We start from the raw sequence: 23,739 nt of genomic DNA on the forward strand, positions 1-23,739 counted from the left end.
CACCACATTGAATGTCTGGTGGTATATCCATCTATCATTTTAATAAGTAGTTGCTTTCATTCAAGCAGCATCACCTAGTTCCAATTTTATTAATGGTCTCAGGTCTCTGTGTCCTAAGCTAATTGAGGATACACTTACCAGATCCTTTTCTGATTTCCCCTTTGAATTTTAAAAACAGATAATAGATAGAGGCCTTATTTATCTGATTTGTTCATCAATGTTGAAGTTTTTCTGATAACATGGTGTAGTGGATAAAGTGTAGGATTTGGAATCCAAGAAGATCTTGGTTCAGATTTCTCTGCTGATCTGACTATAGGCAAGTTACTTAACAGCCTGTGAGCCTCAGACCACTCTAAGGCTATGAGTTACAGGTAGCTAGTGATCTATGTTTTGGGGTATACCAAGGAATTGATAGACGCTTGACAGATTCAACAAATATGCAGTTAATGTCTGGTCCCAATCAATCCAGATATGAAGTCCTACTATAGTTCTAAAATGCCATATAGCTGGGTTCTAAATGCATCATCTTTTGCTATTTTCTAACTGAATGTTAAAATCTTAGAGTGGAGAGGAAAAATTATGTCTTCATTTTCACTAACTTCTAACTGAAATTTAGCATTCCCTTCCATTATGAGTGTAGGCAACACACACACACATACACACACACACTTTTAAATGTCCAAGTACATTTTAGGGTAATTGATTATGACTTCCTAAAGAAATAAAGAGATTTGCTCAGAATAAACAAGTACTTTCATTTTATGGAAATGCAATATGAAAAATTTTATTGTTATATCATTTCCAAATCAAGAAATAAATTCTTAACTTGTTACCTTAAGTTCTCATTTCTGGCATTTTCCCTGGGGGCAAAATGTTGTTTTGCCCAATTTTCATTCAAGCCTACAATTAGAAACCTTCCCCAAAGAATATGTTGTTGAGAATGTTGTTTGCTTCTTCAGATTTTAAAATAATAAAATATAAAGCCTGGTTTGTTTTTGAAAGATGAAGGATTTTTGCAATAAGAGGACTTTATCCTGTTAGAGGGCTAGATTTGGGAGGGGTGGCCAGGAAAAGTACATAAAATTTCCACTGAAGGATTCAATAAATATTTTTAAATCATTTGTTATATGAAAAATAACATAAAAACAGGTGCTCAAGATTTGGAAACTATATTCTCTTTAGGCTAAATTTATGTAAAAGGAAGATATTCCCTATCTCTTGACAGCTTTACTTTAAGAGGAAGAATGCTGGATTAAGATTCATAAGGCCTGGATTTGAGTGTCTGATCTGCCACTTTACTATCTGTGTAACTGTAGGCATATCACTTAACCTTTCAGAACCTCAGGCACCTCATTTGCAAAATGAAAAGGTTTGATTAGATCAGGAGTTCTTAATCTAAGATCCATAGACTGCCTCCCCAAAGGTGAATCATAGGTAGATGTGAATCTAGATTAGGGAGAAAAAACATTACATCTTTATTTTTACTAACCTCTAACTGAAATTTAGCACTTACTTCAGTTATGAATGTGGGCAACAAACATTTCTGTAAATAGGTGTAGGGGCAGCTAGGTGGTGCATTGAATAGAGCACCAGCCCTGGGGTCAGGAGGATCTGAGTTAAAATCCACTCTCAGACATTTGATACTACCTGTGTCACCTTGGGCAAGTCACTTAACCCCAATTGCCTTGCCTTCCCCACTCCAAAAAATTAAAAATTTAAAAAAAAATTTTTTAAAGGTAGGCTTCACCCTCCTACCAAAGAGGTCCACAACACACACACACACACACACACACACACACACACACACACACACAGACTAGACGATTTCTAAGGCTATTTCCAGCTTTAAATTTCTAATTCTAAGTGAAGAGAAAGGATATTTGGAGCAAATATGAGGTGACCTGGGTAATTGTAATGTAATGCCAAGCAAAGGCAACTTCCCAAGGTCCAAAATACCAGCATAGGTGCTCTCCATTTTATTCAGTGACAAATTAAGAACAGAGAAGATCAAAATATGACATCATTCAAAATACAGCATTTACTAAGTGTGATTAAATAATCTCCAAGTACTACCCCACCCCAGGATCTTACATTCATTCAATCAATTACAAAGTCCCTGTTCTAAATACTACTCCATCCCTAGGCTGTACCTTCATTTAGTCCATCACAAAGCCCCTCTTCTCAAATGGAGATTAGTTTCCAATCATAAGTAAAGTACATTCATTTGTTCAATCATAGAACACAAAAAGGTCAAAAGTTCCCCACCCCTGGATCACAATTGAATCTACCCCAGAGTTACAACAAGTTTAAGCACAGCACTTAATACCCAAATGGAGGTCTTTTCTTCATCTTGACACAAGGCAAGTTCTCATCAATCTTTGTTCCTGGGGAGACAAAGCTTAGCAAGGCCACAAGATACATTGCCAGTCTCTTCATCAATTCATTCTCTGTCTGCAGAACAGTCCTAGGACCCCTGGAAACATTAGCAAAACCCTCTTCCAGGATTTCTGTAAACATACAACAAGAATCCTTCTTCAGGGCTTTGGAACCAACAGCAACATTCCAAGAATTCTGCAACAACAGCACTGTCCTTCACCAGTGGACAGTATTCACTCTCTGTCTGCAGAACAGTCTCAGGAGCTCTTAACCAACAGTCAGATTCCAGAACTTCTGCAACAACAGGACTGTCTTTCACCAGTGGACAAATCTGGCAAAACAACATCAAAACAGACAGACAAATACCAGCAAAACAGCCATGTCTCCCCAGTCCTCAGCAGCTCTCAAAGTCCTGGGCAATTCAAAGTGGCCCTCAGCAATCCTCTCAGTCTCTCTCTGCCTCCAAAGGTGCTGCTTCCAAAAAGTTCTTCTGCCTCTCTCTTGTGTCTCTCCAAATCTACTGTCACCAGCTCCTCCCAGTTCACTACTCTCTTTTCACGTCAACAAGTCCATTCCACAAGTGGGATTAACAAGCTCTGGTTTTTAACACAATCAAACAAAAAACCAAGCCAATACAGGGGAATCTTTAAATGCCATTACTATTACAGTAATTGAATACCATTGACATCCAGTAAACTAGAGCTTACCTGTTGGTAGAACTTTCTCACAAACATTGACACTAGAATGAAGAGGCCAGAGTAATCAAGGATTAGGCTGAAATCGGGGAGAGGGGGAAAGTTGAACAGTTTGGAGACACTGAAGGATTGATAGAGGTAAGAGAAGTGTTAATTTGGCAGACTGTAGCTAATGGCCAAAGTCCAGCACAGCTGAAGACCAATGAAGTAGGTGGGTTAAAGGCTAAAAACATCCACTAGCTTGGGGGGGGGGGGGGTGTTGCACGAGGGGTATAAAAGGTGAAAAGTGAGTGAATTTTGAAGAAGAAAAAGAAACTGTATTGGAGTATCCAGAGATAGGACAATGATTTGTAATAATGAGGTCCATAGTATGCCCTTGTTGATGAGTTGGAAATGTAAATGGAGCTAGGAAGGATGAATTTGATCATGGGGAAAGGGGTGTTATATTCTTCTTTTTAAAACATGGTGATGCAACAGATAAAGCTTCTTAATGCCCCTCATTCAAGTGACTATATACAGAGTTGCAGAACCTGCAGCCTTGAGGCCACATGTGGGTACTAGGTCCCTGGTTGTATCCTTTTGACAGAAAAGATCCTTTCAGTTAAAGGGATTTGTTCTGTGAAGTTTGGATTCAATCAAAGGGACATACTTGAGGACCTAGTGGGCCACATGTGGCCTTGAGGCTGCAGTTCCCCACCCCTGGATAACATTGTAAATCCACAGATGTCTGGAATTAGGTACAAATGAAAGCAGAGCTGCAGACTCCTGTTGACTCTAGTACAATTATTATGGTTACAAAATTAGAAGTATTTAAGGCCATTAAGTACAATATTCTTGTATGATCTCTAGAGTTCTTGCCAGTTCTATCTACCCATTTCTCACACCTTTCCCCTTCTCTGTATTCATATACCAGCCTAGTTTAAGTCCTCTTCACCTCCTTCCTTCCCTCCTGGATTACCGCAGTAGCTTCCTAATTGGTTTCTTTGCCTCAGGTCTCTTCCTACTGAAACCCATCCCATACTCCACACAGCTCCCAAAGTTATTTTCCTGCAGCACCGGTCTATGTCATTTTCTTACTTGTTAACTCTAGTGGCTTCCTGTCAACTTCAGACTCAAATATTATTTCATCTTTATCTCATTTTAAATTTTCTGTTTTGTGTTTTATAATGTACAGTAATTCTTAGTATAGCAGTGTATGTTTTACTTACAAATAAGTAAGTATATAACATATAGGGAGGGCTCAAAAATTTATTTTCTAATAAGGTACACAGTCAAAGTAATTTAGAGATCACTGTACTATAGGAATGACCCTAGCTATTGCTGCTGCTAATTTGGAGTATTTTTGGAGTTAAGCTTATTCAGTTAACTACTATTCAGCAACTGTACATGGCTGATGAAGTGTGTAGCAAGGGTCATACTGAGCTGGTTGACATTTCTGAATTCTCATTCATAAATAATCCCACTTTCTTTGTAAAAAATATTTAATACATTTTATTTTGACACTCAAATAACAGGTTTCCCTACAAACACCCATGTAATATTTCTCCCCACCTCACAAAAACCATTTCCTGAATGAAAGCAGATTTATTATTTATTAAAACAAAGGAGGGATGTGTCCTTTAGTTTGAACAGTATGATACTATTTGGGATGGTGTTCCCCTTTTATAGTCTGAGAAGATCTAGTTACATAGGAAAAAGTAAAAATCTCTTGTAATCATTTTATCCTCATTAATGCCACAGTAGTATTTCCCTTTAGTTTGATAAGTTATCCTGTGTGTACTGTATGTTTAATGTGTGAAATTTCACTTGACATATTAATCATTACAACAAAGATCTTTATCTCTGTACTTAATTTTAGCATACCCATTCAGAGAACAACTCATTATTGTGATTATAGTAAATGATGGTGATACTTTAAATAGAATGACAATTTTTTTAAAAATAGATTTTCATAACAGAACAGTTGGAAAACCAAACAGCATAAATGTCCCAAGTTAATGAAGCACTGAAATGATTCACCTTAGTGATTTTGAAAAATTTAGTCTGCATTATGATACTGAAATATTCTTTGAAATATTTTTTTCTCTCTTCTAGGTTAATATAGCTTTTTATGGTTGAGTAATTTGATAATGACAAATTTGTTATCATCTTTTTTTCTTTTTTTAAACAAAGTTTTTCTATATTTTTATTCTGTCTTTCCATCAACAATATTTTATCTTCTAATTTGAACTAGCTGTCTATGTCAGGATTTCTGATATTTTAAATAATGACAAACGAAAAGTCAGACAAAAACTGAAACATGTTTTATCAAGAGAATGGTACATTTTGTCCTACTCATGTTTTCGTGGTATTCATCATTCTAATATACTAAAACTCTGGTGTTTCCTTTGTGGGTTCTGTGCTTTAGGATAGACAAGGTCACACAGTCATAGATTCAGAACTGAAAGGGAATGTAGCTAGAGGTCTTGTCTAACCTGCTCAGTGAGTTACCCAAAGTCACACAGGTAGTAAGAGAGCAAAGATTTTAATGTAGGACCTCTATCTCATATCTATCTATGTTTAGTTACTTCTATGGGTAGTAACATCCAAGGGTGGGGATGGGGAGGTAAAGGGAGTGTCACATGTACATGCTTGATATATTTTATTCTATTACAAGTTTCTAATGTACTACCTAATGGCAGTTGGAAGTTATTAGTCAAGACAACATTTACTAAGCTCTTACTATATGTCAGGTACTGTGCTAAGTACTGGGAATGAAAAGGCAAAAATAGTCCTTTCCCCTCAAGGAGCTTAATTCTAATGTGGGAGACATGTAAACCACTAGATACATTCAAAATCTATACAGAGTAGATGGAAGGAGGTAGGAGATAGAAAGGCATTAGCAGCTGGGGGGACAAAGACCTCTTGGAGTAGGTGGGTCTGAGCTGAATTTTGAAGAAAGTCATGGAAATTGAGTGGCAGAGGTGAAGAGGTAGAGGATTCCTCGCTTCTATGGAGATGGGAGTGTTGTGTTTGAGGAAACTGCAAGTAGGCCAGTATAGCTGGACATCAAGTGCATGGAAGAGAAGAGTGTGTGAGAAAACTGGAAAGGTAAGAAGGGAGTAAGTTATGAAAAGCTTTGATTGCCAAACAAAGGAATTTATATTTGATGCTCTTGATGATAGGGAGCCACTGGAAATCCTTGAGCAGGCAGGCAGTGAGTTTTATTCTGCGATAGTTAAGTAAGGAATTTGAGTTTAGTTCGTATGCCATGGATTAAAAGGAAGATAGTTTATCTTCCCGTATGAGGATTACATGTTTTGTTTTCATTGAGGTTTTTGTTTATACCACATTCCTTTACAAACATGCCCCATTTAATAAGATTAATTAATTAGGATTAATTAATAAGATTCTTCCATATTGCTAAAAACTTACAATATTTAAAAGACAATTTTAAAATTAATCTAGATATGAAATTTATTTGTGGTATCCTGATAAAACTATATGACAAATTATACTATTGCTGGTAGATTTCTGGTTAAGTCTTCAATATCATCACCTAAGTGGAAAGGGAGGAGGAGGGGTGACCACTAGGTGACATGGCAAATAGACTGCTGGAGTTAGATTCAGGAAAGCTAGAATTTGAACCCTACCCCCAGGCAACAACTAGCTGTGTGACCCTGGGCATGTCCTTTAACCTGTCTTAGCCTTAGTTTCCTTATCTATAAAATGGGATAAAAATAATATCTATATCACAGGGTTGTTAAATCAAATGAAATAATGAGTAAAGTGCTTTACAGATATCTTTTTTTAAATAATAAACTTTTTGACATCTTTTGTTGTTACATCACCTAGGTCCCCCTTATGTCATTTTTGCAAATATGATGGTTATAAGGTGAAACCTTAGGTGTTTTGATTTGCAATTTTACTTTTTTATGATTTGAAGCATTTTTGGAAACTTCCTCTTCATATCGTTTGACAACCTATTTATTGGGGAATGGCTTTTCTGGTATATTAATATAAATTCTGTATATGTCTTGGATATGAGACCTTTATATTTGCAACAAAGATTTTTCCAAATCAACAGTTTCCTTTCTTCTCACTGCATTGAATTTGTTCACGTAAAATCTTTTAAACTAAATACCAAAATTATTTTTATCTGTCATGATCATTTCTATATCTTGTTGGGTTAAGAATTCTACCTCTAGCTTGTAAATTAAGTAAGATTGTAGGCTAAGACTAGCTGCATCAGTTTATCTGTCACTTGAAAAGGCCGAATCATCTTCTTATTCAATGTGCCTCCTTCTGTTCTCCACTAAGTAGACAAGCCACTCAGTGATGCATCTGACAATAACAACCAATACTTAAGGAATATGAGATTCTAGTAAATTCTTTTTCTTTTTTTTGTGCTTCTTTTGGAGGGGGGGAAGGTAGGGCAGTTAGGGTTAAGTGACCTGCCCAAGATCACATGGCTAGTTTTTTGTGTTAAGTGTCTGAGGTCAAATTTGAACTCGGGTCCTCCTGACTCTAGGGCCAGTGAGAGCTCTATTCACTGCACCACCCAGCCACCCCTTTGTAATGTAATACCAAGCAAAGGCAACTTCCCAGGTTCGAAATACCAGCATAGGTGCTCTCTATTTTATTCAGTAACAAACCCAGAACAGAGACGATCAAAACATGACATCATTCAAAATACAGTATTTACTAAGTATGATTAAATAATCTCCAAGTACTACCCCACCCCAGGACCTTCCAATCATTCAATCAATTACAAAGTCTCTGTTCTAAATACTTCTCCACCCCTAGGCTATACCTTAATTAAGTCCACCACAAAGCCCCTCTTCTCAAATGGAGATTAGTTTCCAAACATAAGTAAAATACATTCATTTGCTCAACCATAGAACACAAAAAGGTCAAAAGTTCCCCACCCTTGGATCACAATTGAATCTACCCCAGAGTTACATCAAGTTTAAACACAGCACTTAATACCCAAATGGAGGTCTTTTCTTCATCTTGACACAGGCAAGTTCTCAGCAATCTTAGTTCCTGGAGAGACAAGGCTTAGCAAGGCCATAAGATACATCGCCAGTCCCTTCATGAATTTATCCTCTGTCTGTAGAACAGCCCTAGAACCCCTGAACACATTAGCAAAGCCCTCTCCCAGGATTTCTGTAAACATACAACAAGAAAATCCTTCTTCAGGGCTTCTGAACCAACAGAAAGGCTCCCAGACCCCTGCAACAACAGTACTGTCCCTCACCAGTGGACAGTATTCACTCTGTCTGCAGGACAGTCTCCAGACCCCTGCAACAACAGTACTGTCCCTCACCAGTGGACAGTATTCACTCTCTGTCTGCAGGACAGTCGCAGGCCTTCTTAGCGAACAGCCAGGTTCCAGGACTTCTTCAACAAAAGGACAGTCTTTCACCAGTGGACAAATCTGGCAAAATAACATCAAAACAGACAGACAAAGTACCAGCAAAACAGCCATGTCTCCTCAGTCCTTGGCAGCTCAGGGGGGGCAGGTCTCAAAAGTCCAGGGCAATTCAAAGCGGCCACCAGCAATTCTCTTAGTCTCTCTCTCTCCACGAGGTGCTGCTACCAAAAAAGATCTTCCGCCTCTCTCCAGTGTCTCTCCAAATCTACGTTACCAGCTCCTCCCACTTCAGGACTTTCTTTTCACATCAACAAGCCCATCCCACAGGTGGGATTAACAAACTCTGGGTTTTAATACAATCAATTTGAAAACCAAGCCAATACAGGGGAATCTTTAATTGCCATTACTATCACACCCTTCTAGTAAATTCTTATTGCAAATGTCATATAAGTAGATCAGTATATATAACTGTGGTTGGAGAATAATTTTGATATGATGAAATCGAGGAGTAGATTATATAAAAGAGGAAGAAGTAGAGGAAGCAGTATTGGATTTGGAGTCAGCTGAAGCTTAGGTTCAAACCTTATCTCTTAACAATTACTAGCTTTGTGACTAGGAGTAAGTCACTTAGGATTTCTGTCCTCAGTATCCTTACCTGTAAAATAGGGATAATATTTGTGATTCTCATCTCATGGAATTTTTATTAAGATAAAATGAGGTATTTTATATAAAGCTTTTTGTAAACATTAATAAGCACTATCATATAAATGTCAATTATTATTATTCCTAAAAGAAAAATACTATAGACTTCTCTGTTCTCAGTTCTCTGTCCTTAATTCCAGCCAAACAGTATTTTAAGTTTAATATACTGGTTGGAGGTAATAACAGGAATTAGGATGATAGAATAAGTTTCCTCTAAGACAAATAACAAAATTTTAATGCTGTTGTTCAAAAATGAAAAGTTTGAATATATTTTAGCACTAATTAGTTCTTCGCAAAGGGTCTTTATGTGACCATCTTTTAAAATAATATATCATCATCAATATTTAAGTTTTAAATTACCCATTAGAGACCTTGGGCAAGTCACTTAACCCCAATTGTCCTGCCTTCCCCCCTCCAAAAAGCAGCAAAATAAATAAATTACCCATTAGAATCACTTTAATGCTAGTGTCATCCATTTTATGAATGAATACAAGCTAATTAAGTCAATGTGTTTATTTGAAACCTCAGCTTTCAAGTTTTCTAAGATATCTCACTTTGTCCTGACTTGACCTATTCTTTCTATGGTTAACATACCATTTCTGGTGGTATTAATTAAGGTAGCCCTATTATTTTGTGATTCTGTTACTTGACTTTCTGCTTTTCTTAGCCTTCTTTTCATAAACGTGGACATTCTTAGAAGAATTACAGGATGCTTTGAGGAACTGAAAAAGTTTAATAACAAGAATATATAAAGAGTTGTCTGCATATAGGTACCACCATATTAAAAACTTAAAGCACATGAGAATTTCTGATTCCATAATAGGATTTAAGAATATTGCTTACTTTGTTTTAACATCTTTAAATGTTGCATGTTGAAGGAATATAAACATATAGTTGGTTCTTTTTAGAAAAATTATCATTTTTACTGCTTGCATTTGTACCATTTATGTAACTTTTGGGGAAAGGAACAGTCAGTACTGCCAAAATATCATGTTGCTGCTGTTAAGAAACAATCTCTGGATTTCTTGAAAGTAGGCTATCTGAATCGTGATGTTTTTCTTAATTTTCACTTTTTGTTCAGTTACTTATTCACCCTATTTCTGTGCATCATCTTTTTTGGAGGAGAAGCTCCAAATTTACTTCATCTTCTCATGTCTTTTTTCTTTAAAAAACCTCCACTGTGTTGACTAGTTTTATCTTCCCCTATCCAATAATTAGAAATACAAATGAGCTGATGAACCAGCAGTACAAGGAACCAGAACTCACCAGTTCTTTCCATGTCTGCTTTACCTTTATCATAAGCAAAGCAGTAGTTAAATTCCTTGGTGATAGTTTCAATGTATATTGGCCCTAATGCAATCTCCAAATACAGTTTTTATAGCCCCAAATAATTACATGGTGTAAGTTTAATATATTAAACTTTTTTTGTTTCACTTTCATGTTGGCAAATAAGCTGTATGTTTAGCAAGAAAATAAGTTTATAATGAATTACACTTTTTTTGCAACCTTGTATGGCCTTGTTTCTCTAAAACTTTTTAAGGCATAATTTCAGTTGAAATAAAGTTTAAACTTATTTTCCAAATAAATCAGAAAGCATTTTGAAGGAAAACACAAATGGAGACTGCATCACAAATAGACTTCCCCTTTAAAAAGTTACATTCTTACATTATCAGTTTCATCTATACTTTTAATTGGTGTTTAGACTAAGAAATAATTTTAATACTCTCTAATTTGATGTCTATCTCAAATGCCATTCCTTGTTATCTTCATGAATGAGCCATACATTTTATATGCCTAATATTACTGTATTTTCATTACCAGTTTAATAGCTTCCTTGAATGGATTTTTCATTATATTTAATTTAAAAAATCCACTTGTCTCTCAGTGATCCACAAAATGTATACTTCTTCTGAACAATATCAATCTGTATGCATATATCTTAGTACCTTCTAGACTTTGTTTTTCATTTCCCATTTCAAAATGTTTTGCTAAAGACAAGAATATGACCATTATTTTCTACTCATCAGTTTTTCCTAGGATTCCAAACAAACTAACCTAGTCTAAAAAACCAGAAAAAGGTTCATTTTGAGAATCATACTAATTTAAACTATCTAAAAACAATAGAAAAGCAGAAATGCCCAAATATTGCTCTAATCACAAAATAATGATCATACCCATTTTTTTCTTAATACAAATAATATTAGCTTTTATTATGAAGTAATAAAGGAACCAAATACTTGCTAGAAAAACCTTCAGTTTTGAGGAAAAACCTACAGAGTTGAAAGTGATTGGTGCTATTTGGTTTAAAGGAGTATCAAGTAACTGGGCACTAAAGTAAAATTGAGAAGTTCTTAAGAGTTATTTTTAAATACTGAAGTCCTATTAACTTTTATCATGGATAGCCTTCACAAAATAGACTTTTCTTAACTAGCACCCTAAAGTTCCCAGGATTCCTTAGCCTACCCTCTGCTTGGCTTTCTTTGTAGGTTCTTTCTTTCTTTTCTCTTTGCTTCTGACTTAATCCTCTGCCTACTTCACAGGCCGGTTCTTTGATGAAAATGAATCCCCTGTTGATCCGCAGCATGGCTCTAAATTGGCGGATTATAATGGGGATGATGGTAACGTAGGTGAGTATGAGGCAGACAAGCAGGCTGAGCTGGCTTACAATGAGGAAGAAGATGGTGATGGTGGAGAAGAAGACGTCCAAGGTGAGCTTGGGCCTGACCTCCATGCTGTGACAATGAAACCCACCTCTCGCTTACTAGTTGAATTTGTGTAGAATTTTTTTTCCATTTCTTAGAAGAACTGCCTTAATACAAAGGAGGCTTATATAATTTTTCAGTTTAGTTTTTGTTTTAAAATTTTTATGAATGTTTTAGTGAAGTTTTAGATTCTGAATTTATTTTTAGAATTGTTGTTTTGGCTTGTAATCTTAAATGTCTTCATGATCTGGTTTCAGTTTAGAAATTTAAAATCTTCAGAAGATTTCAATAGGAATTAATGTTCTTTCATATGCCTCTAGTCTTTATTAAGGCAAATCCACCAAAAAAAGAACTTTTTTCTAATGCTGAAAAAAAAAAAACCATTTCTAGCCTAACTATAAATAATACCCAGCTAACCCTTGGGTTACAGGGGTAGTTGGCACGAAAGGGAATGGTTCCCGTCTCCACTGAAGATCTATTTAGTTTATAGTTGTTAAGCAGTAAGGGAATTTTTGGTTTATTTCCCTTGAATTAAAATTTAAATTGTCACACTCATCAGTTCATTAAGATTAGCAATTTTATTGTGTATAATACACAGATTCAACAGATTTTCCTTGCTAAGTGTTACTTCTGAGCTTTTAATTAAATGAAAGTTCAGAAACTATCTGTGAGCATGCTGCCCTTCCTGTGTTTTAATACTGTATGTATTTCAGAGAATGTAGTCTTATTGCCATTTTGCCTGGGCTGCTTTCTGGCTCTTTACATGTAATTTAGTGTAGCTTCCAGTGGACCTTTTTTCTTTTCTACAAAAGTTGATTATGAAATTAAACAGCATGTATAATGTATTTATTGTATTTTATAATACTGATGCACAGGAAATTATACTTTTGTGATTATAAGTTTAACTTGTTCTTGATTTCTCTCTTGCTGTCATTACTGTAACCAAAGTTCCAACTTTAAAATGTGCTGTGAAATTTAAAAGAAAATATATTTGGTTTTAAAAGTATTGCACAATTCACAGGAATAAAAACTTTGAGCTACCAAATTTCATATAGGCATATACTTGTTTATTACCATAGCTTTCCAAGGCTAGAGTCTTTAAGAAAGAAGATTGATGAATGGTTGTTAAAAATTATATGAAGAGGCATAAATGACTCCCTATATGAATAAACTTCTTTTGTATTATTAAAGCAACTATAATTCTTTTTCTACCTACCTATTTTTATTTTTACCATCTCCTCCAGAAAAGCTGCCTTGGCTAACTTCATCCTGCTGATCATTTTTATTCTTTATACTCAGCCCTTTTATGTTTTGGTTGCATCATATTATTTCGAAGTTATTTGTGTATTGTAATTGTCAAGCATTTTTCTTGCATGTGTACCAATTAGATTGTAAGCTCCTAGAGAGTAGGAATTAGATTTTTGTTTTTTTTTTCCTTTTGTTTGTTTCTTCAGTCACCACTTACTTCCCATAACCAGTATCAAATAAATGTTGTTGACTGACATATCTTCCTCTTTCACTGAGCTTTTGTGCTTCTAATTGTGATTTGGTTGAATCTCCCATTATCTTCTGGCTTTATTAACTTAATTGTTTATATTTAGTTCTGTCTCTAGTTTTCTTTCTGAAGGGGTTTCATATTTTTTTCATCCAGTCATAAGATAATTCTGGAGCTTTGTCTAGACCCGTTAGCTTAATTCCATCTGTAATTCACAATCTTTTTTTTTTTATGTGCTACCTTTCTGAAGCACAATTTTGAAGGAATTTTCAGCTTAATAGTATACTCATTCGAGGCTGGTGCTAGACAAAGTTAAGAAATAGCTTGTTCTGCACTCCTTTCCTGTTCTCTTTTAGTGTACCTACTTGATCCAGAAGTTCAGCTCTCATGTAAATTTATCCTGTCACCTGAAGATAATAATACCTGCAAAATTCAGTGACATAAGATGTTAGTAACCTAAAATACTATATTTTAGGGGTATTTGCATTTTAACAGGACCTCTAGTATTACCCCCAAGAGGGTAATTATGAACAGAAATAAAATTTTAGTGTTTTTCATATCACACTAGGCAGAAGATAGCTGAGGCATAAGATAGTCAGTCATGTACTCCTAAGTGGCGATTTAATTTAGAATTGAATAATAGTTTGAAAAAATGCTTTTTGCTATTCTAATCTTAGAACTAGAGTAAAACACTATTCTTTTGACTTTAAAACTGAACTTAAATGTACCAATAACAGTCAAGAATAGGCTATTTATGGCAGATTTTTTGTAGCAGGTAGTATGGACCCCAAAGAAGAATAACAAAGCACCAAAGAAAGGCACAATTGCTAATCCCACAGTTTTTTAAGGTGGCAAAAATAGTGTTTTTGGAATACTGGAATTATTTGCTATCGTGGAACTGTTAGGTACAATCTTTCTTTAGATATATTTTGAGTAATTGTTAAAGGTCATTTTTTAAAGTTAAAAGTAATTGTGATAGGGGCGGCCAGGTAGCACAGCGAGTAAGAGCACCGGCTCCAGTGTCAGAACGACCTGGAGATCGAGTCCCGGGCTCAGACACTTAGCACCCACCCAGAAACACCTGGCCATGTAACCTTGAGCAAGTTACTTAACCCCAATTGCTTAGGGGTGGCCAGGTGGCTCAGCGAGTAAGAGCACCCACTCCAGTGTTGGGACGACCTGGAGATCGAGTCCCAGGCTCAGACACTCAGCACCACACCCAGAAATAACTGGCCGTGTAACCTTGAGCAAGTTACTTAACCCTGATTGCTTAAAAAAAAAAAAGTAATTGTTATACTGTTAAAGGAGCAGGTGAGTGGATAGTTCCTGTGGGTTTGCTATGATAAAGATGTGTCTTGTACACAAATATGTGCAAGTTTCTTAAACTTGTTATAATAAATGTTAAAAAGGGGGGCCCATATTCTTATAGATGTATATATATTTTGGATCACAATTCATGTCAAAGGTCACAAAACATTTATAATATAGGCATGCAAAGTTATGACATCGACCTGTATTCTACTTATCCAGTATTGGGGCTAAGTTAACAGTGATTTTTCAAAACTAAAGAATAACTGGTTTCTAGTAGCTTTTATGACATCCTTTATGAAGAGAAATCTTTTGTGTTTCTATGGTTTAATAGAGCATTGCAGTCTTTGGCTCTGATGCTTATTCCCCATGTGCTGATGGTAAGCTATTCAACCTATCTAGGCCTCAGTTTCTTTATCTGTAAAGTTATATGGTTGGATGAGGCAAGCTCTTAAGTTCTATTTCCACTCTAAATATATCATCCTATGTTTCCTTAACATATTTTCCCATAGAAGCTGTTTTATAGATGATGTTTCGGTTTCTAAGTCAGCTGACAAAGGTCTACTTGGCCCTTGGCCCATAAGGTAGCTTAATACTTCATTGTAATATAACCATCATTATGGCACATAGATGATGCAATGGATAGATCACTGAACCTGGAGTCAAGAAGACCTGAGTTCAAATGTAGTGTCAGACGCTTAATAGCTGTGTGAGCCAGGGCATGTCACTTAACTTCCAAATGTCTCAGTTTCCTCATCTGTAAAATGAGGATAATAATAGCACTTGCCTCCTAGGATTGCTGTGAGGCTATAAAGAGATAATATTTATGAAACACATTGCAAACCTTAAAGCTTTATATAAATGCTACCTATTATTATCATTAGTAACTGATTCTGTTTTTTAAAAGTTGCAGATTCTAACCCAAGATATACCAGGAGCCACCAATAGTAGGAACAGAACCTTCATTAAGCTTCCATAAGCAGAGGTACCACCACAGCCACTACTGAGTACACCTTTTCTCACTCTAACCCTGCAAATGGAGCTCTCCCCATTGCTCCAGCCACTCAACAGCTAGTTTTCCAGGGGGCTTTGACTTTAGGGGCTAAAGCTTTAGCACTGGCTCTGGTGACATTTTATATATAAGTCATTCATAAACTGGATGTGTCTAAATCAGTGACCAAACAAAAAGCACTTCCTTGGAAAATGTGATTTTGTTTAAGGCACATTTTCCCAGTCTGTACATTGTTTCTTTCCTACCACAAAGTAAAAATAATTTTCCATAAGGCATGGTGTTCTTTACTTTTCTATGATCTAAAAGAGTCCTACATGTGATTTCATTTGCTTTCCTATAAATTGATTCCAGCAACTTCTAGAACAGAACTCGTAATAAAAGGCCCTAAGACTAACAACCCACAGCCCTAGAACACTTTCCATGAATTTTCACACTGAATACTGTATGTGCCTTTTCTTTTCATTCGGTTCATTCAATATATATATATATATATATATATGTGTGTGTGTGTGTGTGTTTACAGACTGTAGTTGAAACTAAGGATTAACAAAACAAAATAATTTCTATCAGTAATCCTATGGGGGTGTCCATCTTGATTCATAGAATCCAAAAGTTAGAAGTAGCCGAACAAAAGAACAAACAATTAACAGAAGTGTATGGTACCCAGATTTGGATAATTTTAGAAGGCAGGTCCAGTGATATAGGTTGGCCCATATTCTTAAGAGAAGGAAAGTGAAGGAACACCATTGAGTTGTTAGCCCAGAAAACCTGCCTAGTTATTGAGATTCATAGATCCCATTTTATGGGAGATAGCCAGAGGAATGCTGGAACCATGTCAACCTGGCTCTTGATCAGGTTGTTAAATTGTCAATGTGAGCATTTATACCTTGGGAATCTGCAGATACAAGTCAGGGCTTGATTTTCTGTTTTGTTGATTGTCTAGACTTAAGACGGTGAAGGAAAAAATGCTAATAATGCAGATTAAACTTCAAAGTGTGTTGTAGGTACTTTTTTTTTAAAGCCATTTCTTCAACATTTACCAACATGGTACTGAAGGTATCCCATACTTAATGGTATTTCACTTTGTGCTGCAGAGGGAATTGAGACATTACAAAATTCAGTCAAGTGTGGATAGCTAATTGTTTAAGTGCCATTCTATATTGATGATATTTTTTAATAGACTTTTCCTTTACAGAAATGAACTATATTAGTATACCCCATTTAGTCTGTGTATATCTTTTGCTATAAGTAATAATCATCAGTCTATGTTCAGTTTGGTTAGGTGATATCATAGACAGAAGCAAAGCAGTAGCTCTTGGAAATTTCTATTCCAGGTTGTATAGTTATACTATAACATTTAGTTTCAGGTAAGACAATATGATACAGGGGAAACAGCACCGGAAGTAGAGTCAGAAGACTTGGGTTTGAATCTTAGCTTTGCTTCTTCAGGCATATCTCCCGACCTATCTACACCTTAGTTTCTTCATCTATAAAACTGAGGATATTGGGCTAGATGACCTATATGGGCCTTTCCAATTATACATTTATGATCCTAGCTCCGTATACCTCCATTAGGACCCACGGGCATCATTGTATTGCTGCATATGATGGGGACTGATATTTATCATAATAATGACCCTTGGTCTATGAGAAAAATTTAAATTGTGTTGGGTATAGCAGAGAAATGGCATTTAAAATATTTCTATGCAAAATGGTCAAAATAAAACATGTTTTGGTGTATAAAGAGTACATCTTCAACTAACTATAAAACTTATCCAGAACTATGTGTTTTCCAGAGGTTTCAGATGAAATTTTACTATAAATCTTTTTAAATGGCTTCTGTTGCAAACATGCAACCTTTTAAAACCAAGCATAAAATATCAGTACCTACATTTAAAAAATTAAATCAAGGCCATGAGCTTACAATGGAAGACATAAATATCTCTATGGTCTTACCCTCATTGTCATTTTCTTGTAGGGAAGGAAGTGACATAAATTTTATGTCTGTCTTAAAAAAAAAACGTTGAACACAGTCAGCTATCCTTAAGCAGAAGAGAAAGAAGAGTTCTGAGGCATCGTTTAAAAATAATTTCTGCAGTGGCCTTTTTGAGAATTTATTTTTGATATGTAAATATTTCACTTACAGATGATGAAGAACGTGAACTTCAAATGGACCCTGCAGACTATGGGAAGCAGCGCTTCAATGATGTATAAATTCTGTACGGGAGGAAAACTGCAGAAAAACTGAATTGCTGTAAAATGGAACCCTTTCTGCTTCATTGTTTCTTGGCTTTTATTTTTAAAACCACCAATGAAGAAACTTAATAGAGAACTTTAATAGAGAAATGTACATATGTATATATTTGAACTTTTGTATATTGTATTATGAAACCCAGAGATGTTTTTGGTTCTTTTGTAGTTGAACCAATAAACAAAGCAAACAAAAACTGTAATCTTTGCATTTAAAGCAAGCTAATGTATCTATTTCAAATTTTTAGTTTGAATTGTTTCCTTAAATTGGAAGTATAGCTATATAGTTTATATGTTGAACATAGCATATCCAGAATGGTGGGAATAAGCTGAAAGCTTTCTTTTATAAACAAATATATTCTTAATTGGTTCAATACATGTTCTGCTCCATCCCTCTGCTCTTCATTTAGAGTATTTTGGAGAATGACACCTAGATATCGAAGTGTAAGGGGGATACAGGAGGGTAGCATGTATGAAAAATCACCTCCCTACCCCTTTTGTTTTACATGGGTGCTGTTTTGTGTTCTGAGGATAAACTTTCAAAAGGTGAGATAATCTAGAAAAACATACATTCTTTTGATGGTTGTATCTCATCAATTGAAAAAAATGAAATTTAATTGAAATTGAATGGGGGGGGGGTCTGCATGGCTGTATTTTTACCTTTTTAATACCAGTACTATTTAACTGTAGGCAACAATGATCATACTTTTTATATCTCCAGTTAAGACTGGTAATAGTGTTCATGATTTAAATGCCAGATCCTGGATGGGACTAATTTGGCTTCATAGAAAACCTGAAATCAGTATTTCAAAGATTCTCTAGTAGTTTCGAGAATTCTCTACAATGCAGTATTTTCCTACACTTTATCAGAATGAATATACATGGAATTTTAAAACATTTTTGATGAATGTCCAAACTGTTAATAGAAGTATAGTGAGTCTACAGCTGTTTTATTACAAATAGTTTAAAAGTTTATATTAGAGAGGTCTGAGGTATATATAATTTGCTATTACTTAATGTTATTGTTAAAAACCCATTTATCTCATAAATATTTAAATCTGTTTCTCAAAATTAATTTAAATGCAGATATCTTAAGACATTTGACCTATTTGACATTGTTGGTTTTCTATCTCACTAAAATTTGTAAGTTAGGTAATTTTTGTAATCTGGTTTAAAGCATTTTAAATTTTACAGAAATAGTTCTATTCACTTAAAGAATTTAAGAATGCTAACCCTAACTGCTATTCAGAAGGGCTACTGTTAATAGCACATAAACATAAAGATATTTTTCTCTTTCTGTACTCAGGTTGAAGTCTAAATCACAAATAATAGAGATAAGTGGATCACTCATTTCGTTAACTATTTTGGGTTTTGGGAAATCATTTTGTAACCAGGAGAAGGTGCTGTAATTTAGGCAATGAACAAGCTTTTTTTTGCACCACCCCAAGATTGGCTCTTTGTCACCAATAGAATAAAGCCTGTGGTAGAGAGAGATAATTCATAGAATAATTTAAATAGTGTTAAGGAGACAGTGAGGGCAGGGGAGATTGAAAAGACTTTCGGTAATAATGTGTATCTAATACTGTACAATCTTATAGAATTTTAAAATATTTGCCTTAGTTCCTTTGACCTAAAACCAATCACTTGGGCATCTTAGCAGCCATTTACTTATTTACAAATTAAATTTCTACCAGTAGGCTAAAATTTTTATAACCCTAGAAATTTAGATCCAATTGGTAGAACTTCTCTTAGTACTATACAAACACATACATCTCTTAAGACTGACATTCTACAGACTTTATTAGAAATGCTGGTTTTGTGATGTTTACTTCTGCCTTAAAATTTAATTTTATATGTATTTTTGCCCCATATTGTGTTAATTTAATGAAAACTTTGCTATTTCAATCACCACTTTCTGGGTCCTGCTAAATTAAGAATAAATAAAAAAACCCTTTTCATTTTATTGGTGCTGACTCTGATATATATGATATATATTACTATATATATGATATATATGTGGTAGCAAATAACTACAATCTAATGCCAGTGTGAAATTTTTATTAATGTTACAGTATAATTCAATAATATTATATCTATAAAAACAAATATAAACTTGCAATGGTTGTATTAAAAAAAAAGACCATATGTATCCAGCTTTGCTATGTTGGGGCACTGAGAATGGCAATAGTTTTAGGGACGTTTCTAAAAGAAAGCAAGGATTTTTAAATATCAGAAACTGGAATAACAGTTAATTTTTACTCTTAAGACATTTATGCTTAAAATTCAGAGATAACAGTAGTTAGCTGAACCTATTACCTAAGGGACATTAGTTAAAGCAGTCTGACATGGTCAGGATTTTTCCTTTTTTTTTTTTCTCAGAAGGAGAATGAATACATATTGGAATAATCAAACTTATCATAATGAAATACTATGAACTTAATCCTTTCTTCAGTTCTGTGCAATATTTCCCCAAATTTTTCGTTCCATGCTACCTTCTAAATTTCCCATGGCATATTCGGAGGTGAGACTCAGAGATTCCTGAAACAAAACTTGGAATATGAGTATCTTTTCATAGAGCGTTGATTAGAGAGCTCTTTGAAAATGTGTTTTCACATCAAAATCATTTTCATCCTCTAATCAAGAATATTACCCCCACTGCTGAATTCTTATTTTTCTGCTTTTCTTTCTGTATTCAGTCCCCAGAGAAACTTCTATTCCCACAGTCCCAGCTGTCACCTTTCTATGTGTGGCCCTCAAATCTATATTTCCATTGTTAGCCTCTTTTCTAGACATCATTTGTGATGTTCTACCTACCAATGGATGCCTTGCTGGTATAACAAATGCACCATATAAAAGACCAAACTCATCCCCACCATTCACACACACCACCTCTCAAAAAAGAAAAGCAACTGCCTTCCTGAATGCCCTATTTCCATTGCTGTAATGACAGTGTGGTGTAATGGAAAAGTACTTGCCTTGAATTAGAAGACATGGAATTGGGACTCTTACTTTCTAGCTGAGTAATCTTGAACAAATCATTTGGACCTCTCAGAGCCTCAGTTCTACCTACCTCAGATTATAGTGAGGATCAAATGAGATAATGTATGTGAAAGCACTTTCTAATAAAGTGCTATACACATGAAAGGTATTTTTCTCCTAGGCACACAGACTTGAAACCTTGGGAGTCATATTTGACTCTATTGTCTCCTGTATACAATTATTTTTCTGTCCTGTCAACTTTTTTTTTTTTCATATGTGCCCCTTCCCTTTTGCTACCAGTCTAGAAAGGTCCTTATTGCCTCATGCCTGAATCACTACTGTAATCTAAATTATCCATTTGAGGTGGCTAGGTGTCACAGTGAGTAGAGCACCAGCCCTGGAGTCCAGAGGACCTGGGTTCGGATCCGGCCTCAGGCACTTGAAACACACACAAAAAATTAGCCATGTGATCTTGGGCAAGTCACTTAACCCCAATTGCCCTACCCTCCCCCCTCCAAAAAGTAAAAAATATAAAAAAAATAAATTATCCACTTATTTTGAGTTTACTCCCTTATCCACTTCATTTTGTATGTTATCACCATATTCATTTTCCTAAAACATGACAAATCATGTTATTTCCCTGCTCAAAAACTTCCCTTGGCTTTATCTTACAGGGAACCTCCTTAGCCTGATATTTAAGCTTTTTCCAGTTGGCTCCAGTGTGTTGATCTAGTACTCCCCGAATCAAACTTCCATTCCAGTCAAATGGGGCAACTCAACATCACCTTGGTGTTCCTGTCCTGTGTCTTTGCTCATATTGTTTTTAGCGTCTCTCCTCAACCCCATGCCTATCCAAATCCTACTGTTCTTTAAAGGCCCAATTCAATTCCTTTGTTTCCATTAAGCCTTTCTTATTAAAACTCCTGTTCATAGTGATCTTTCCCTCCTTTGAGATCTCATAGTATTTAGTGTACCATTTTTAACACTTAATCACAAACTGCCTTGTATACTTCAACTTTTCACTCATACATGTCAACTTCCCCAAGCATAAGATTCTAAGCACCTCAGGAGCAGGAACCATGTCTTATACTTATTTCCCCTACAGTGCCCAACTCAGTACTATGCAGATAGATAGTAGGGGCTTAGTAAAAAAAAAAGTTAGTTGTGATGAGATGCTAAAGATGACTAGCACCAAGCCCTTCCTAACTATTCCTGTTTGAGAGGATGGAGAAAACAGAAATGTGTTGGACCAATGCACAGAACTTCTCTAATGACAGTCAAACTACTAAGTTATTTATAAAAGTTCTATCTAGGTATCCAACAACTCAGGTCATGGAATACTGAATTGAAAAAAAAGGGATACAGAGCATAAAATGAAAATGGAAGAATGATTACTAGGGAGAATGTGAACAATCATACCTTCAACCCTTTTTTTTTTAAGAAATAAAATAACCAAATTTTCACTTTTGGAGTGGATTTAAGCAGTCAACCTGTACTTCAGTAGGTTACTTTTGTTATACTGTCTCTCTTGAATAATTTTACCAGGAAAAAAAATGAAAATGAATCATCTTAAGATTTCATACCTATTTTCTCTTGTATCATTTACAGTCATGTGATTAAGTTAGAACTTTGTAGTTAGGCAACACTGAACACAGAACACAGGGACAGAACATCCCCAGGAGAAAGGATGCTTATGAAATCGGCTCAATAGAGAGAGGTTGTGTACTAACACTGTGTCAATGTTAAACATTTCAGTGAATTTTTATCATTGAAAAACTATTGCATACATAATATGTACTGTACATTGTACTGTATAAAGCAAGTTTAAGTTAACTGCTTCTAAGAGCTTATGTTTTAAATGGATGATGTAGATATAGACATATAAGAAAAAGCACAGTTGAGAACATACAACAAAAATAAAATAGATACTTAAGGTACTTAACGTGTCTGTGTGCAGTAGAAAAGGATGTGTGTGACAGTAGCTTGTGGAAAGCATGGCAGTAATGACATAGAAATTATTGCCTGCCTTTCTTTATCCCACTTGCCGTGAGCCTATGACTCCATTAGGACCCTTAACGTTGTTCTAAGCATCTAAATGGGTGAGTGGTTCTGAATAAGTGCATCTCCACATGCCTGCCTCTTTCCTTGACTCCAGTATCTACATTAAAGGACTATCCCCCGTAAGGAATTCTTTGAGACAGACAACATCTTGTTATATCATGCTCCAGCCTTTTATCATCTTTCTTCTCTACCTACTTATAACCTAATCCTCTCAAGTTAAATGTGAAATAACCAAAAAGATGAGGAGGAAACTCCAACAAAATAACTAAATTTAAAAGAATTTGAATGTTTTGTGTCACCTGTGCTATATTTGTCTAATTTATACTATGTAAAATTAGCATATTGTGTATTTCTATTGAGCAGGGGCCATGTCGTTGTAATCAAGTTTTATAGGATTTTGTGCGCTTTAGAAGTTCAATAAATATCCATGATAATTGTGCGAAACTTATATCCCTTTAAATATAATTGATAAATGGAATTTGTGAGTAAACTAGACTCCCCTGTGCAACAGTTTAGTAAACATTTACTCAACATATGTGTATGCCTGCCCAGAGCTCTAATGGGATGATAATGCCCATTAGGACATTTGGATTACCCACAAGTGGAACCCTTAGAGACCCTATGAACAATATTCTGGCTAATTAGTACAGCCTTTTCCCTACCATACTGTCACAACTATTCTTGTTTCCTAGTATTCCTTCATCATTTCCCCTGTTATTGGCAGATTATGCTTTCCCTGACTCACTTTCCTATACCTGCCAATTTCTATTTCCTTACCTGGATAAAACAAGCCAATCATCTTA

The 23,739-nt window shown here is 35.3% G+C and overlaps 1 protein-coding gene across 2 annotated transcripts in view; it reads left to right on the forward strand.

Moving 5' to 3' along the window:
- The window catches only part of GOLM2 (golgi membrane protein 2), a 99,870-nt gene extending 76,490 nt beyond the window's left edge, over positions 1–23,380 (forward strand). The window contains exons 9-10 of one of the 2 annotated variants that reach the window (XM_069105925.1): positions 11,670–11,837; positions 17,793–23,380. In XM_069105925.1, coding sequence (XP_068962026.1) covers positions 11,670–11,837; positions 17,793–17,860 — 236 coding nt within the window. In that variant the 3' untranslated portion in view covers positions 17,861–23,380. The remainder of the gene's footprint in view (positions 1–11,669; positions 11,838–17,792) is intronic. The other variant, XM_069105926.1, reaches the window with a different exon arrangement.
- Positions 23,381–23,739: the final 359 nt, after the last annotated feature.

This window comes from Petaurus breviceps, unplaced genomic scaffold (genome assembly GCF_028583685.1).
Source record: "Petaurus breviceps papuanus isolate PSGF00001 unplaced genomic scaffold, PetGlider_PUasm1.0 77, whole genome shotgun sequence".
Classification (NCBI taxonomy): domain Eukaryota; kingdom Metazoa; phylum Chordata; class Mammalia; order Diprotodontia; family Petauridae; genus Petaurus; species Petaurus breviceps.